Below are 17,621 nucleotides of genomic sequence, written 5' to 3'. Positions count from 1 at the left end.
TTCTGACAACAAAAATTACTACAGGACTCCATGAGGGGGAACTGAAATCTGAGCCCACCTGAGCCCCTCCTGCCTTGGTCGGGGAGGACACAAAGCCAAAGCCCAAGGGCTTCAGCCCTAGGCAGGGGGTCTGTAACCTGAGTCCCACTGCCTAGTGCTGAAGCTCCCAGGCTTCAGCTTTGGCCTCAGTCAGAGGGGCTCAGGCTTCGGCTTCAGCCCCAGACCCCAGCAAATCTAAGCCAGCCCTGGTGACCCCATTCAAATGGGTTCGCGACCCACTTTGGGGTCCCGACCCACAGTTTGAGAACCGCTGCTCTATATTGATAGTTATATAGACAATACTTGTAATTTGCTTTGTACACATCATATTTAGTCTTAGCTGAATATGGAAGGAGGAGTGAGGAGGGAGAAAAATTGTTCTTCTTAATCACTGAGGTTAGGACAAGAAGCAATGGGCTTCAGTTGCAGCAAGGGAGGTTTAGGTTGGACATTAGGAAAAACTTCCTAACTGTCAGGGCAGTTAAGCGCTGGAATAATTTGCCTTGGGAGGTTGTGCAGTCTCCATCATTGGGGATTTTTAAGAGCAAGTTGGACAAACACCAGTCAGGGATGGTCTAGATCAGGGTTGGGCAAACTACAGCCCGCGGGCCGGATCCGGCCCCTCAGGGCTTTGGATCCGGCCTGCGGGATTGCCCCCCTTGGTGCCGCGGGCCCAGTGCCGCTCTCAGAAGCGGGTCCGGCCGGGGGGACAGAAGGCTCCGCATGCGTTGCCCTTGCCTCCAGGCACCGCCCCCTGCATCTCCCATTGGATGGGAATGGGGAACCACGGCCAATGGGAGCTTCGGGGAAGGTACTGGAGGCACTGGCAAGGGCAGCGCACGCAGAGCCCTCTACCCACCCCTCCCCCAGCGGCCGCAGCACTTCCTTGAGTGGCACAGTGCCGGGGACAGGGCAGGCAGGCAGGGAGCCTACCCTGGCCCTGGTGTGCGCCGCTGGCACCCCGGAGCCACTTTAGGCAAGCAGCGCCAGGCCGGAGCTCGCACCCCTCCTGCATCCCAACTCCCTGCCCTGAGCTCCCTGCTGCATCCTGCACCCCGTGCACCCCAACCCCGTGCCGCACCCCGCACCTCTCCTGCACTCCGCACCCCTGCCCTGAGCCCCCTCCTGCACTCCGCACCCCTACTGCACCCCAACCCCCTTCCTTGAACCTCCTCATACACCCCACACTCGTCTGCCCCAATCCCTTGCCCTGAGCCCCTTCCTGCACTCCGCACCCCTCCTGCACCCCAACCCCCTTCCCTGAGCCTCCTCATACACCCCACACTCCTTCTCTGCCCCAATCCCTTTCCCTGAGCCCCTTCCTGCACCCTGCACTCCCTCCCGCACCCGAACCCCCTTCCCCAGCCCTGCATACAATTTCCCCACCCAGATGTGGCCCTCGGCCCAAAAAGTTTGCCCACCCCGGTCTAGATAATACTTAGTCCTGCCATGAGTATAGGGGACTGGACTAGATGACCTCTTGAGGTCCTTTCCAGCCTATGATTCTGTGATGTGATGCTTATTTTGTATTCAGCAGCAAGATGGAACTTTGAGTTAGATAAATGTGCCATTTGATGGTTTACTGAGTTAATGGTGGAGGTGAGCAATACATTTCCGAACAAAGTTCTATAGCACCAAAGAAAAGAACATTAAACTTGGCGTGCCCAGTATAATTTAAATGGCAACCCAGCTGACAGGCAGCATTCAGAGAATAGGGATAATATGGTGACATGTATTTCTAATGGTGAAATCATTCATTTCTCTTTTCCTCCCCCACCTCCCTCCTATTGAAAAGGCTTGGAAGCTGGCAAGAACATCAAATTGGACTCCAATTCACAGTTAGGACATTACTTCCGAATTACCTGCCGGGAAGAAAAAGTCCTTCGGAACAATGCAAAATATAAGATCTTAGATACCCAGAAGAATGGTGTGAAATTCACAAACAGGTATTTGGCAGACATTATTCATCTTTTCAGCTGTTTGATTTGAGATGCTAATTCATCCCTTTTTGTGTAGACCCATGAGGGTTTTCTTTCAGAAAAATACTGTTTGCATATTACTCCTGGGGGAATTCTGTGCCACTGTGCAATGCAGAATTTTGCATTAACGTGCACATAGAATTTTCTCCCACCCCCAGAAATGGGTTGCAGTTCTGCTGGCCACCACTAGGGGCTGCTGGACCCAGCAGAGTCTAGCTCGTGCATAGAAGACACTGCTGGGGGAGAGGAGGCAGGAGATAGAGGGTTCCTGGCAGCTGCAATTCCAAGCATGCCTTGAGGAAGGAGACGGCATGCAAGCCCGGGACCCAGCATCAGGCTTTCTCTCCCTCCCTGGGCTCCCTGGGGGGGCAAACAGGTGGAGGGGACTGGGTGTCCTAGCAAGGGGAGCCATGGCTGGGTCCTGGGATGGGGGAGGGGACTGGGTGTCAGGGCAAGGGGAGGGCCCACAGCTGGGCTTGGCGGGGAGAAGGGTGGGTATCTGAGCGGGGGGGGGGAGGGGGAAGAGAGGGGTGGGGCTGCAGCTGGGCTCTGGGTTGGGAAATGGGTTTGGGTGTATTGGCTGGGGGGAGCACTGGGGCTGGGGTCGGGGGGGGGAGGGCTGTGTGTGTCTGGCCCCCCACCTGGGCCCTGGGTCAGGGGGAAGAGGGAAGAGAAACAGGAACTGGGTGTCATAGGAGTTTCTTTAACTCTACTCCTGGTAGGGTGACTAGATGTCCCGATTTTATAGGGACAGTCCCTTTTTTGGGTCTTTTTCTCACATAGGCACCTATTACCCCCCACCTCCTGTCCCGATTTTTGACACTTGCTATCTGGTCAGCCTAACTGCTGGGGGAATTTTTGTGTGTGTCTGTATTGTTATGGACATACTTGCTGACAGGTATTTTGGAATAAATTACCAAAATAATTGAAACTAGTGTGATTACGTAGTGGTGTTTTGACAAAATCTGCAGAATTTTAAATTTTTTGGCTCAAAATGCCCCCAGGAGTAGCATATTTACATATTGAATTGCTTGGTTTCCCCCTCTTCTGTGTAATCATTTTGCTCACAGACTGAAATGTTGTTGAGATGGGCATGAGGGAAGGGAGTGCTGGTGCAGGCATCGCTGTCACTACCACACTTCTAGCATTCCCCCTGTACCCTGCCAGATATTTTTGCTGCTTTGATTTCAGTCCATTTCTGTTGGATGATTTGGCTGCAATTGTCCATAGTGACAGCTACAGTGAAGGCATTCTGCAGGCTGTTGTAGAAAACAGCTAATTATAGTTTTATATGCAGCTATTTGAGGTAATCCTTTCTGTTCTCCAGTATATTTTGCTTAATTAATTTTCTTGTCTTGGCCTTTCCAAATATGCTGGCTTAGCTTGTTTTGTATATTTTGATGACCAAAACAAGAATGAGGGAATAAACATTAATTTGATTGAAAGATTATAATGTTCTTCAAAACATCCCTAAAATGTAAAGCAGTTATCTTTTGTGCTCTTAGTTGTTCTAAATCTTGTTTTACTTCACAATGCAAAATTGATGTTAAATACTATTAATCAGCTATGGAAGATGCTAAATTTAATAAGTGAAAATGTCCTCATAGAGGATTGATATTTATAAGTAAGTCAAAGAACCCCTTAGAAAAACTTAACTTTTTTGTAACATCTTTGTTGTGAATAAAGGCACTCAAATAGACTGAGTTGACAGTCATGGAGCTGAATTTCCTCTATTCATGGAATAGGCACAGTCACAGTGCAAACTTTCGTATATGGCCCCATAGAACCTAACCTGGAGAGCGGAGATTAAAAGTAGCTTAGAGGTGTATATAGATACATATTTGTTTTAACAGTCTCTTGAACATCATGTTCTGAAGCTGCTTGGAGAGGCTCAGGAGCGTGAGCACCAACCTCGGGGAAACCTGTTGAGGAGGAGGGCACACATCCCAAATCGGTTGAGAGTTCTATACTTAGATTTCACCAACTAAGTACCAAATGTGAACTCCTCATGCACTGCAGTAGCCTTAACATGAAGTCAGACACTTCCCTTGGGTACTCCAATCTATCTTGCCACCCAGATAAGCTTGCTGTTGTGATAGATGGTTCCTTGTATCAAAAATCACAATATTCACTTACCCCAGGTCAGTTGCACTTTAGGTCCTACACCAAGGACAACAACTGTAGCTAGTTCTATAATAAATTAATTAAAAATGTATTAACTGAGAAAAGAGATGTTATTTACAAGGTTAGAGCAAGTAAACATACCCTTTGGAACCTAAGATTCACTCATTTGTGTGTGTGTAATGGAAGTGCTATAATATGCAAGCTCTATAAGTCCTCTAGGGTTAACCCAGGCCAAGCACTGGGGATCCCTTGCATATGCTTAGAAATCTTGCACCTTCCAAGTCCAAGCAGTGAAGAGATGCAGTTTCTTCCTATCAGGGATTTTTATTCCCTTCCCCCAGAGTTCAAGCTGATGGGACAAGTCCCCATGCACATCTCTTCTTCTAGGTGTGGGGGGAGCAATCAATGAAGTCTTGTCCTTTGATGTTCCACAATGGTTTGTCTGATGTCTATGGGCCTTCTTTTGTTGGACAGGAAATAATGCTTCCTGTGGTGAACTAGTATTTAGTACATGCTAGTGCTTTTTCTTGACTCTGGAGGTTTACAGTTTCAAAACAAATACATAAATATTACCTTATAATATGGGATGCAGATATGTGAGATTACTGCATGCAGCAATTTACAAACATTTCATAAAGTCCAACACTAAACATGTTTTCATAAACCCTAATACCTGTTGTAACAATGCTAACACACAGGTGAGCCAGACTGGTTTCCAGCTATGCATTTGTCAATGTTCAGTTAAGGCCTAGGGGCCTTGGAATGAGCTGTCACCTGATCTGCCAGCATCACACATCCATCTAAACCCACCTTATTTGAGGACTATGAATTATTCATAATGTGCAGTAGCTACTTGAGACTTTATGAATGAAAAAAGTAGACTTATCGTAATATACATTGCTTTCTTCAGGTGTGCACAGCTCTAATATGGACCTCTGTACGTGTTCGGACAAATCATTTAACTGCTCAGTGTCTAGTTTCCCCCCCCCATCAGATCTTCCACACATCACAGTTCATTATAGGGTAGCCACAGTTCAGCTCTGATTCTGTCCTTTTTAAAAAATAAATAAATCCATTCTCTTCTCTCTCACTCACACTCACATTCACACAGAAAACAGATACATTGCTAGATTTTTGAAATAGCTGTGTACAGACACATTAAACAGCTGCTTAAGGTCACTTAAGCTTAGGATCTTCTGTTGGACTGTAGTCTAAACTCTAATCTGTTTGTTCATACCAACATAACCTTAGATGTTCTGCGTCTTGATTTTTGGATTGTCCTCCCCAAGTAGAACACAGTTAACAAGTTGCCGTTAACTGAAAAAACAAAAAGTGATGTATTGTAGCAAACAGTAGTACAGACTGAGAGAACATCAACTTGAATATTGTGATTTTGTTCACAGTAAATTGAGCTCCTTCAATGAAGACTACATAAGAAGTAGAGAAGAGTATGAAGAGGCTCAGGAAGCCATTGTTAAAGAAATCATTAATATTGCTTCAGGTAAATAAGTCTCTGTTAACAAATGAAATGAGCTGAAATGTTTGGAGAACTGATTTAAAATTTTTATTAAAGTTAATGTTTAAAATTAAATATACACAAGTTAAGAGGGAAGGTACTGTACATCTGGGGTCAGGCTTGAGTTATGAGGGATTACCTGTATCAGTTACAAGGATGAAGAGATACATACATATCACATAACCAGCATAGACCCAGATTGGGGTGCGGGAGTTTTTAGAGTGCCAGTGGATGAGTGGGCTCAGGTACGCCACCCATGGAATGTATTAAAAGTCCAAGTCAGTATCGGTGTAGCGAATAAGTACGTGGGTGGGGAATTTACTATAGTCTTTCTTTGTTCCTGTATACACAGTGATCTATTGTTTGCAGTTGGTTTCAAGCACGAGTCCCTTAACTCCCAAATTGTTTGAAAATGGACTGGTCACCTATTCAAGTGGCCAAAATGTTTAACATTCCTTGGTGAAGAGTGCTGAAATATTATAACTTGGAAGCATAGTTTCATGCAAAGCAATTCTTAAATCTTTAGGGGATAAATTAGAAAGCTCATGAACATAAATCCCAAATCTGGAAGAAAAAAAAAAATGTAGTTAAGCAAGCTTTATTTAAATGAGTCACTAGCCCAGTAAGGAAAGAGCTGAGAGTTATGCATCTTTAAGTCAAAGAATAGTGACGAAAATTGTAGAAATCAACATGGTATAAGTGTTCTGTGTCTTTATGAATACTTTCTTGGCAGCTTTAAGTCGATCAAATAAATGCTTATAGTAATTATGTAAAGCACTGTTCTTAAGAATTAGCTTTGAAGTTGTTTTTGAATGGTAACTGTTAAACTTGCAAGTCCTTTAAAGGGAGAATTAGTAACCAGGAAAAAATCTGCTGATAGGAGGCAAAAATGTTAGGTGCAGAGGGATAAATAATCAATTAGCATTGCAGCACACATTTGTTTCATACTATATAGAATGTTGACCTGCAGTAGGTGCATGTATGCATGTGTGTAGCAAAAGTATGCACTTGAGACAAATCTGTTGCAGCAGCCTTGTCCTAATTTTTTTCTTTCTTTTAGCTTCTCTCTCACAGCAAATATATTTTGGGAATAGATAGTTAAGCACAGATATAATGCTGAAAAACAAATGGAAATTACTTCAAGATTTCTCATTCTGCCATATAAACTGTTCCAGATTATAGGAATTGTAGGTCCTATTCTGTATCTGGGTACCATAATTAAAGAAATACAAAATGTTGAGAAGAAGGCTGAATCTCTTGCTCTCCACTGAAGTTTTATATTACATTTTGTTTACTTCTATCTGGAGTTAAAGGCAGCAAAAGCCCGCATAATGATTTTTTTTGCATAAAGCTTGTTTAACTTTTATTCTGTTTCTGTTGGATTAATTTGCTTGACTGTAGTCAGTTGCAGTGGCCACTTGCATGCACTACTGTGTATAGAATTCACTAATACATTGCAACGCCAACGTTCGTTTGGCTCGATCGGATCCTATTTTCATAGTTTGCATCATGCAGTAGCTATTAGTTTTATGTTTTTTGCTTTAATATACATTGTGCAGCTACGTGAAAGCAAATTAGGAGGTTTGTAAAGATGGCATCTTCTACAATAAAAATCCAGCAGACATAAAAGTAGGTCTCTCTTGACTCATTTAAAGACTTCACTGGTGTGTTAACACAAGCCCACAGATGTGTACTCCTATATTTAAACATAATTTTTCTGTCTTCCTCCAGTGGAAGCAATATAATAAAGAAACTTTCTACAGTCTGGATTGTGTATACAATTCTTATTCGGAAGTGATCTTTTTAAAAAAGCCTTCATGGTGCTCTGTACCCTGCTGTGCAATGAGATGCCTGGCAGAATTTTCTGGAATGAATTTTTTGCACTGCACTAGTCACTTCTTTTGACATGTTATACCACTTGTAAATATTAAAGTAATTACGGGTTTGTAGTTCAATCACTACCAATACCCTCAACAAACATTTAATGCTATTAACACACGTTATAGAATTTAAATAACTACACAATATGTGTTCTCACTCGACCTTGCTTTTGTGACACATCCAAATAGTGGTCATCAGAGGTTGTGTGGTTGTTCTGACCATCTATTTTTCCATATTTAAATAAGCTTCCCCCCTTCTCTAATGCCAGTAAGAGGCAATTAGTAATGGGCATGTCTCCTCCCCATTATAGATTGAGAGCATCATATCTTTGTGGTCCAAGTATAGGAATCCCATAATGATTTCTTAACTCTCATTTCAAATATGGTGTGTGATGATCTGTCACTAGAGCAGTCAAGTCTGTTTTACACATTTGTATTATCACATACGCCTCTATCCCGATATAATGCTGTCCTCGGGAGCCACAAAATCTTACCGCGTTATAAGTGAAACTGCGTTCTATCGAACTTGCTTTGATCCACCGGAGTGCGCAGCCCCCCGCCTCCCGCCCTCCCTCCCCCGGAGCACTGCTTTACCGCGTTATATCCTAATTCGTGTTATATCGGGTTGTGTTATATCGGGGTAGAGGTGTGCTATTCATTCAACTCAGATTTGTCACTATCATCTGCAATAGGTGGTCTGCAAGATGAATGGAGTTATTTAACAAAGATGTATTCATTACTTCATTGGTTTCCATATTTGCTTTAAAGCAAAATTTAATTAAAAAAACCATGGATTTTATGACCAGATCATAGTAATCGATTGGAAAGTATGTGAAAGATAAGTTGAACTCTGATTTGAGATTTTTGCAGTTTTATTTTTAAATTGCAGTCTTTTCTTTTTCATAGTGTCCACAAAATGCTGTGTGCTGCACAAACACAAAAGGAGGGACAGTCCCTGCCCTAAAGAACTTAAACCTAAATTTGAACTAAAATAGGGTAAAATTTCCTTGTTTTTTATCTGTATAAATATAAATTCAGTATCATTATAGATGAATTGTTCTGCTTTTCTTAAAACAGGATATGTAGAGCCAATACAGACAATGAATGATGTGATAGCTCAGTTAGATGCTGTTGTCAGTTTTGCTCATGTATCAAATGGAGCACCTGTGCCGTACGTCCGTCCGGTCATTCTGGAAAAGGGACAAGGAAGAATTGTGCTGAAAGGTTCCAGACACCCTTGCATTGAAGTTCAAGATGACATAGCATTCATCCCCAATGATGTTAACTTTGAGAAGGGCAAGCAGATGTTCCATATTATTACTGGTAAAAACTAATTTATATGCAATATTTTCAGTTTTCATTTAAGCTCAAGAAGCAATGTCAATTTTGAAGTATTTCTTGTGAAAAATGTTTTTAAAAAAATAAGTCTGTCAAAACCATTCAGTGCTTTATAGGTATGGGGGAAGAGACCATTTAGTAATGTACTTATACCAGTGTTGGCATTTGGGGTAGGTTTTGAAAAAAAGATGAGACTGGCTTTCATAAGACAGTTTCACCACCGCTATATTTTTGTGATGGTTATGGTTAATAAGCATGTATTTTAAAACAAAAAGTGGCCACGATGTACTTATAAAATGTTTCCTTCTGTGCTGGGTAGTTCATACACATGGACTTACCAGTCTTCAAAATGACTAGTCAGAGAACTGGTCAGCATGATTGTAACTAGAGATGCGCTTGTGGGAACTCTGGTTATGGCATTTGGAGTCTGGTGACATTTAAACAGGATTGTTAGGGTAGAGGAGAGAGAGGTCTTACAAATATTTATAAATAGATACTAGAACCTTAGTAAATCCCATAGCACTTTAAAAGATGACAGTGTATGTGTTCACAATTTCTGTGGAGTTGCCATACACTTGAGTCAGCGTTATAAGTTAACACTTAGGGGAATGTTAAATCTCTCTATGTTAATTTAACATAGAATGGAGTACTTTAAAAGGTAGTATGATGTAATATACTTAATGGATTAGCGATATAGTAAACACTTGTTTTTGTAACAAATTCTAAGGTGAAATCATTCTTAATACCAACAATGTGATTGCTACTGGACATACATGGAGGAAGACATGGTTTCTGCCTTGAAAGATCCCAGAATCTAACTTGAAATGCATCATAATTCATTGCATTGTATTGCCATTCTTGTTATGATAATTAGATAGGCCATTCTATTTGAAAATGTTGTCTGCAGTCCTTGTTCAGAAGTTATTGCTAATGTGACTTACCAGGGAGATGCATAAATGTCATATTGATAGTGTAAGTGCTGATTACTTTACAGGTAGACTTTACAGGAGCAATACATTTTAATATGTCCAGTAGACAGTGTAGTTTCTATACAGTGTATAGACGTGTAGTTTGTCTAAAGTAGTATCTATACTGTATATATGTACATTTCCTGTAATATGAATAATCTGCTATACTTTCATACTCTTCTGTTACCAGAGTGGATAAAAATCAATGGATTAAAAAGTGTGGGGGGGGAGGGAATGTAAATTAAACACTTCTTTTTAAAATCTGTTTACATTTGAAATTGACAACCTATGTTAAGGCCTAAACTTACCAGAATCTATTACAATCACATACATAAAGAAATGCTGCAACAATGAGCCCTCCTCAAATTTTGGTTTGTTTGTCTAGCGGGCGCAGAGAATGTTTTTCTTCATTTGGAGTAGCTCATTCAAAGATGAGAAACCGACTGGATGTTGAAAAATCAGGAAAGCCTGTTTTCCTCCTCCAGTCTACGAATAAAAATTAGGTGGGAGAGGAATGAAGTCTGTTAATTCTGAAAACTTGAAGGAGATGGAACCAGATTTTCAAAGGTGTGTGTATAGGCACCCAAGAAGCAGATAAGTGTCTAGTAGGATTTTCAAAAGCTCCTGAGCAAGTTAGATGACCAGAAACAATCACCAATTCACTAACTACAGTTAATGTTTCCTTTGTTTAATAAATCACTTTTTAAAATAGTTTTATATGGAGCAGATTGTGGAGGAAGTAATTGATCTTGTAACTTAAAGCAGACTGCATTTATTGTTGAAAGGAAACACTATCAAGACTGATGAGCATAAAATTAAACCCTTCTAGCTTTGCTTTAGTTTACCAGTATGTACGTGCACTTCAGATTGTTGCTCATATTTTTGAGAAGTCAGGTTATTAAAAAAAAAAAAAAATCTTCCTTAGGAAGAACTGCAGTCAAGTGTTTGCAGTTGCAAGCAAGCCCATCCATGAAGCTGTGCTACTTGTTGCAGCTGTGGTTATATAGGGAGGAAGTTTTTAAATGTCTATCTTAGGTTAAATTTAGCTTCAGATCCATTAAGCTTAAGAATCCCTTAAAGCTGTACATAATGTACAAAGAAGAGGAAGCTAATTTATTAATTTCTTGTCAACATTAATTTCTTAGGTCCTAACATGGGAGGGAAATCAACATACATTCGCCAGGCTGGAGTGATAGTTCTTATGGCCCAAATTGGGTGCTTTGTACCATGTGACTCAGCGGAAGTGACTATTGTGGATTGTATTCTGGCTCGGGTAGGAGCAGGAGACAGTCAGTTGAAAGGTGTCTCGACTTTCATGGCAGAAATGTTAGAAACTGCATCAATTCTTCGGTAAGAGCTGTACCTGCTTTGTGTTTCATCAAAGGGGGAGGAGGCTACCTTAAAGGATTTTTTTTATATTGTACCATTTTTGTTTCTATTACTTAGAAAATATGTAACTTATCACCATAGATACTGATGCCCCTAAATGAGAACAGCCTAAGTGTTTTACTTAATGCGTGTTCATCTTCATTCACAAATTTTCATGTGAGCCTGATAATCATGTCTCTTGCATAACAAGAGGGGAGGGGATAGCTCAGTGGCTTGAGCATTGGCCTGCTAAACCCAGGGTTGTGAGTTCAATCCTTGAGGGGGCCATTAGGGATCTGGGGCAAAAATCTGTCTGGGGATTGGTCCTGCTTTGAGCAGGGGGTTGGACTAGATGACCTCCTGAGGTCCCTTCCAACCCTGATATTCTATGATATCATTTCTTTGTGTGTGTGTGTGTGTGTATACAGTTAACTATTTGCACTTGGCATTAGACTAAATTTTGAATTTCAGAGAGCTTGCACTATCTAAACTTTGAAAAAATGTTTTTATTTTAGGACAGCATCTGAAAACTCTTTAATAATCATTGATGAGTTGGGAAGAGGAACTTCAACATATGATGGATTTGGGTTGGCATGGGCTATTTCAGAATATATCGCCAGCAAAATTTGTGCCTTCTGTATGTTTGCTACACATTTTCATGAACTGACAGCACTTGCCAACCAAGTGCCAACTGTGAATAATTTACATGTTACAGCACTAACCACTGATGAAATGCTGACTATGCTTTACCGTGTCAAGAAAGGTGAGATCTTTTAAATGCTGAACAAGATAAAACTATCAGGTGCCATGGGAGAGGAAAAGGGAGCCTTTCCTGCAAAAAGACCTGAAACTACCTTTTCTATTTTGATAGTAGGTCTCAAGCTGTTCTTAGCCATCACTAATGATTTGGTCCATTTCTCTCTGAAATCAGATACCTACAGAGAGCTGCATCTCTGGGTGAATACAGATGAAAATCAGTATATTTTGGTAATGAAATGAGTTGTTTTCTGATCCCCAGACATAGTTCTACAGCACAAATTAAAGCTTTTTGTCCTGTTTTTAATATTGCATTATCAAAAGGAGAAACCCTTCACAAATAATTTCACAGTTTTGCAATTTTCTAGTTAACATACTACCTACCTATAATGACTCTGGCATATTTCATGCCTTATAATTTTATTTTAGAGCGAAAAATTGGAACCTATTTCTACAGGGAGGATAGGTGTTAGAGTTTAGCAGAACAGTTCAGTAAGATGGTAAAAAGAAATAAAACAGTAAGCTCTGGATACATATATTTTAATTAACAAATGGTTCAATGTGTGGAGGCATAATCACTGAAGATACTGGCTAACTTATTTATGCAACAATTCATATCTAGCAAAAAGTTATTTTGCCCTTTTTTAAAGGAACTGGCAAATGACGTTGCAAGTCCAAAAGCAAGGATTTTTAATGACTCCATAAACTCGGGTACCGTATCACTGGAGAATAAAAATATAGTACCTATATTTAAGAAAGGAGAAAAAAAGTAATCCAGGAAACTACAGGACCGAAAGGCCTTAGAATAAATTTTGAAAGAGAAAAGTTATTAAAGATCTACAGCTAAACGGTAATTGAGGTAAAATACAACATGGTTTTTATTAAAGGTAGATCGTGCCTGACCAACCTGATCTTTCTTTGGGAAGATAACGGATTTTCTAGACAAAGGAAATGCAGCAGATTGACTCTACCTGGATTTCAGTAAAGCATCTGATACAGTTCCATAATTAAAATTAATGTGAGAATCGAAAGATGAGTAAGGAACTGGTTAAAGGGGAGACTACAGTGGGTCATGCTGAAAGGTGAACTGTCAGGCTGAAATGAGATTACTAGTGGAGTTCCTCAAGGATCGGTCTTGGGACCAATCTTCTTTAATATTTTCACTTACAACCTTAGCACAAGAAGTGAAATGTGCTAATAAAATTAGCACATGACACAGCTGGGAGGTTGCACATGACACAGTTGCCAATACAGAGGAGGACCACAATATCATACAAGGAGATTTGGACGACCTTGAAAACCGGAGCAATAGATATGGGATGAAATATAATAGTTCAGAGTGCAAGGTCATGCACTTAGGGACTAACAACAAGAATGTTTGCTAGAAGCTAGAGACTTATCAGTTGGAAACCCAGGAGAAGACCTTGGTGTATTGGTCAATCACAGCTGTGAAAAATGCTAATATAATACTAGGATGCATCAGGCGAGGTATTACCAGTAGAGAGAGGGAAGCATTATTACAGTACAAGGTACTGATAAGGCCTCATCTGGAATACTGTCTGCAATTCTGTTCTCCATTGTTTAAAAAAGATTAATTCAAACTGGAACAAGTGCAGAGAAGGGCTACTAGGATGATCAGAAGAATGGAGAACCCTACCTTACAAGAGGAGACTTAAGGAGTTTGGCTTTGTTAGCCTAACAAAACAAAGGCTGAGCGGAGATCTGATTATCCCTCTGATGTATTTATAGTGAGAAAACACCAAGTGGGGAGAGGAGTTAAGTTAAGGGCCAATCTTGGCCCAAAGCCAATTTATTTCCATTTGTTTATCAACAAGCTGGGAAGGGCTCTGAGTTACTACAGAGAATTCTTTCTCAGGTCTCTGGCTGGTGGGTCTCACCCACAAATTCAGAGTCTAACTGATCACCATATTTGGAGTTTGGAAGGAATTTTCCCCTAGGTTGGATTCGCAGAGACCCTGGGGTGTTTTGCCTTCCTCTGCACTGTAGGGCATGGGTCACTTGCTGGTTTGAACTAGAATAGTGGCGTCTCTGATTTGAAGTCTTTGAGGACTTGAGTAACTCAGCAAGAGGTTAGGGGCCTATTACAGGAGTGAGTGGATGAGGTCCTATGGCAGGGATCGGCAACCTTTGGCACGCGGCTCGCCAGGGTAAGCACCCTGGCAGGCCAGGCCAGTTTGTTTACCTGCCGTGTCCACAGGTTCGGCTGATCGCGGCTCCCACTGGCCGTGGTGTGCTGCTCTAGGCCAATGGGGGCTGCGGGAAGTGGTGCGGGCCGAGGGATGTGCTGGCCGCCGCTTCCCGCAGCCCCCATTGGCCTGGAGCGGTGAACCACAGCCAGTGAGAGCCGTGATCAGCCGAACCTGCGGACACGGCAGGTAAACAAACTGGCCCGGCCCGCCAGGGGGCTTACTCTAGCAGGCTACATGCCAAAGGTTGCCGATCCCTGTTCTAAGGTCTGCGATGTGCAGGAAGTTAGACTAGATGATCATGATGCTTCCTGTGGGCCTTAGTCTGATATGAAAAGAATATGCCATGATGCATCAGCCATCAAAATGTATAAAATAAACCTCCAAGTTCCTTCATAACTTTCTGTGCATATTTTTGGACTTATGTCTTGGCATAGCTAATTATATGTTGCAGAGCTCCATACCAAAGTGCTTGGGTGAAACTGAGGAAAGTACTAAGATACCGAAGACAAAAATTATTGTAACTTAAAGGAATGTCCTGTACTTCCTTTGCACTATTCTATGCAGGGCTGTAGGCAAATAACACATTTCCTAGGATGTTATCAAACATAGACTAAGTGGTTGTAAGTCAAGAAATATTGGGAGAATCTAAATCATATCACTCACTTCTCAAAAAGAGAGACATATTGCAGGACTTGTTTTTATGATCTTTTAGTCATTGTAAATACTTTCTCCTGAGTGTTAACTTTATTTTTCTCCAGGTGTCTGTGATCAGAGTTTTGGAATACATGTAGCAGAGCTTGCTGCTTTTCCAAAGCATGTAATAGAGAGTGCAAAAGAGAAGGCTCTGGAACTAGAGGAGTTCCAAACTTTTGGAAAACCTGAGGAATCTGAAGGAGAACCAGCAGCTAAGAGACGCTACAGAGAAAAAGAGGTTTGTTAACATAGGCCGAACAAAACCCATGTCAGCTAGTCAGACTGATTGATAACCATTATTCACTGAACAAAGTTATACACAAACAATACATTATTTTGAATAAAAAGATGGTGACTGGCAAAAGCCTTTCATCCTTTCTGTGAACAAACAGGTTGCAGAATTGTATTTTGCTACATTTAGCCACTGTTTAAGTGGGCCAGAAAAATGTCAGACTCTGAGAATGTCAACTTCTCTAGTGTTGTCAGTTTAGAGCTCCCCTCCAGGGAGATGCACATGAACCCTTTAGAAAGCAGTGGGTGGAGTTGCATGCATGTCTTCATGCTGAGCTGAACAATACGGACTGAAGGCATATATGGGACCATGGCTCCAACTATCTCAGTTTTTTTTTTTTCTCCAATGGGCTGAAGGCCAGAATTGGTTGGGGCGTTTTTTTTGTAGGGTTTTTTTTTTGGGGGGGGGGGGAGGGTGCCTTTGGTTGTAATTTAGTTTATATGTAAATAAATAACTCTCGCATTTGTTAGGTTTGTAGTTTGCATGGCTCTGCAGTTGACCCGTCTGTCCTGTTATGTGAGAGTTCATCTGCACTAATTTCTTCAACCTCAAACAGGCCTGTTCAGTATAGTTGATGCCAGTAAAAAGTTAGGTTCATATTGTTTTCTAAGTATTAAGAGAATGCAGAATTGTTCAGTGCTACGCTTGGCTGATGCGGCAACTCATGGTGTCGGATGCCATCAGGTGGTCAAGGGACATCTACATGAACACATCACCAGACATTGGCAATACCGGGAGGGATGGAGCTGGAGTTCCGATGAGAAGTGCAGTCGGGAAAGTAACTGAAATACTTCCTTCATGGATTGTATTTTCTAAATAGACAACCTAACCTAAATTCTGTGTTACTGAGGGACAATCTTCACTCATATTTTGCTTTCCACGATGAAAACTCTCTACAACTTTTCATGAGTGAGATACCCCAGTATTCGGATTCTAATATCTAAAGAGTATTAAAATTATATCACCTAAATTTGGGTTATTTTTGATTATTCACTATATATGTATCTTACCTTATCTATATGTATCTTATGACTTTTAAAAAAACCTTTGTATTTATGGATAATCTAAGCACTATACCCAGATGTACAGACACTAAATTTTTTTAACATTTAAAAAAAATTAGCATACTAGGTGTGTGTTATGCAAAATGAAAGTCATTCTTCTTCGAGTGCTTGCTCATGTCCATTCCATTGTAGGTATATGTGCTCATCACATGCACTGGTACCAGAAGATTTTCCCTCAGTGGTATCTGTAGGGGACCAGCTTTGGCACTCTCTGGAGTGGTGTGCGTATGCGCCGGTATAAGGCGCGCTGCCGCCCCCCAACCCACCCCCTTCAGTTCCTTCTTACCGCCAGTGACGGTGCTGGAACATCATAGAATCATAGAATATCAGGGATGAAAGGAACCTCATAAGGTCATCTAGTCCAATCCCCTGCTCAAAGCAGGATCAATCCTCAACTAAATCATCCCAGTCAGGACTTTGTCAAGCCAGGCCTTAAAAACCTCTAAGGAAGGAGATTCCACCACCTCCCTAGATAACCCATTCCAGTGCTTCATCGCCCTTTGCTGGACTTCCCAATTTTTCCACATCCCTCTTGTAGTGTGGGGCCCAAAACTGGACAAACTACTCCAGATGAGGCCTCACCAATGCTGAATAGAGGGGAATGATCACATCCCTTGATCTGCTGGCAATGCTCCTACTTATACAGCCCAAAATGCCATTAGCCTTCTTGGCAACAAGGGCACACTGTTGACTCACATCCAGCTTCTCATTCACTGTAACCCCTAGGTCCTTTTCTGCAGAACTGCTGCAGAACTTGGTCCCTAGTCTGTAGCAGTGCGTGGGATTCTTCCGTCCTAAGTGCAGGACTCTGCACTTGTCCTTGTTGAACCTCATCAGGTTTCTTTTGGCCCAATCCTCTAATTTGTCTAGGTCCCTCTGTATCCAATCTCTACCCTCCAGCGTATCTACCACTCCTCCCAGTTTAGTGTCATCTGCAAACTTGCTGAGGGTGCAGTCCACACCATCCTCCAGATCATTAATGAAGATATTGAACAAAACTGGCCCCAAGACTGACCCTTGGGGCACTCTGCTTGATACCGCCTGCCAACTAGACTTGGAACCATTGATCACTACCCATTGAGCTCGATGATCTAGCCAGCTTTCTATCCACCTTATAGTCCATTCATCCAGCCCATACTTCTTTAATTTGCTGGCAAGAATACTGTGGGAGACCATATCAAAAGCCTTGCTAAAGGCAAGGACTAAGACATCCACTGCTTTCCCCTCATCCACAGAGTGTTATCTCATCATAGAAGGAAATTAGGTTAGTCAGGCATGACTTGCCCTTGGTGAATCCATCCTGACTCTTCCTGATCACTTTCCTCTCCTCAAAGTGCTTCAGAATTGATTCCTTGAGGACCTGCTCCATGATTTTTCCAGGGACTGAGGTGAGG

The 17,621-nt window shown here is 41.7% G+C and overlaps 1 protein-coding gene across 2 annotated transcripts in view; it reads left to right on the top strand.

Annotated features, from left to right (window-relative positions):
• The window catches only part of MSH2 (mutS homolog 2), a 104,678-nt gene that overhangs the window by 72,815 nt on the left and 14,242 nt on the right, over positions 1 to 17,621 (top strand). Inside the window, exons 10-15 of one of the 2 annotated variants that reach the window (XM_054022713.1) lie at positions 1,835 to 1,985; positions 5,546 to 5,643; positions 8,616 to 8,861; positions 10,990 to 11,194; positions 11,728 to 11,849; positions 14,937 to 15,109. In XM_054022713.1, coding sequence (XP_053878688.1) covers positions 1,835 to 1,985; positions 5,546 to 5,643; positions 8,616 to 8,861; positions 10,990 to 11,194; positions 11,728 to 11,849; positions 14,937 to 15,109 — 995 coding nt within the window. Of the gene's footprint in view, positions 1 to 1,834; positions 1,986 to 5,545; positions 5,644 to 8,615; positions 8,862 to 10,989; positions 11,195 to 11,727; positions 11,976 to 14,936; positions 15,110 to 17,621 lie in introns of both variants that reach the window. The other variant, XM_054022712.1, reaches the window with a different exon arrangement.

Source organism: Malaclemys terrapin, chromosome 3 (genome assembly GCF_027887155.1).
Source record: "Malaclemys terrapin pileata isolate rMalTer1 chromosome 3, rMalTer1.hap1, whole genome shotgun sequence".
Lineage (NCBI taxonomy): Eukaryota > Metazoa > Chordata > Testudines > Emydidae > Malaclemys > Malaclemys terrapin.
This window is presented reverse-complemented; position numbering and strand designations above follow the sequence as displayed.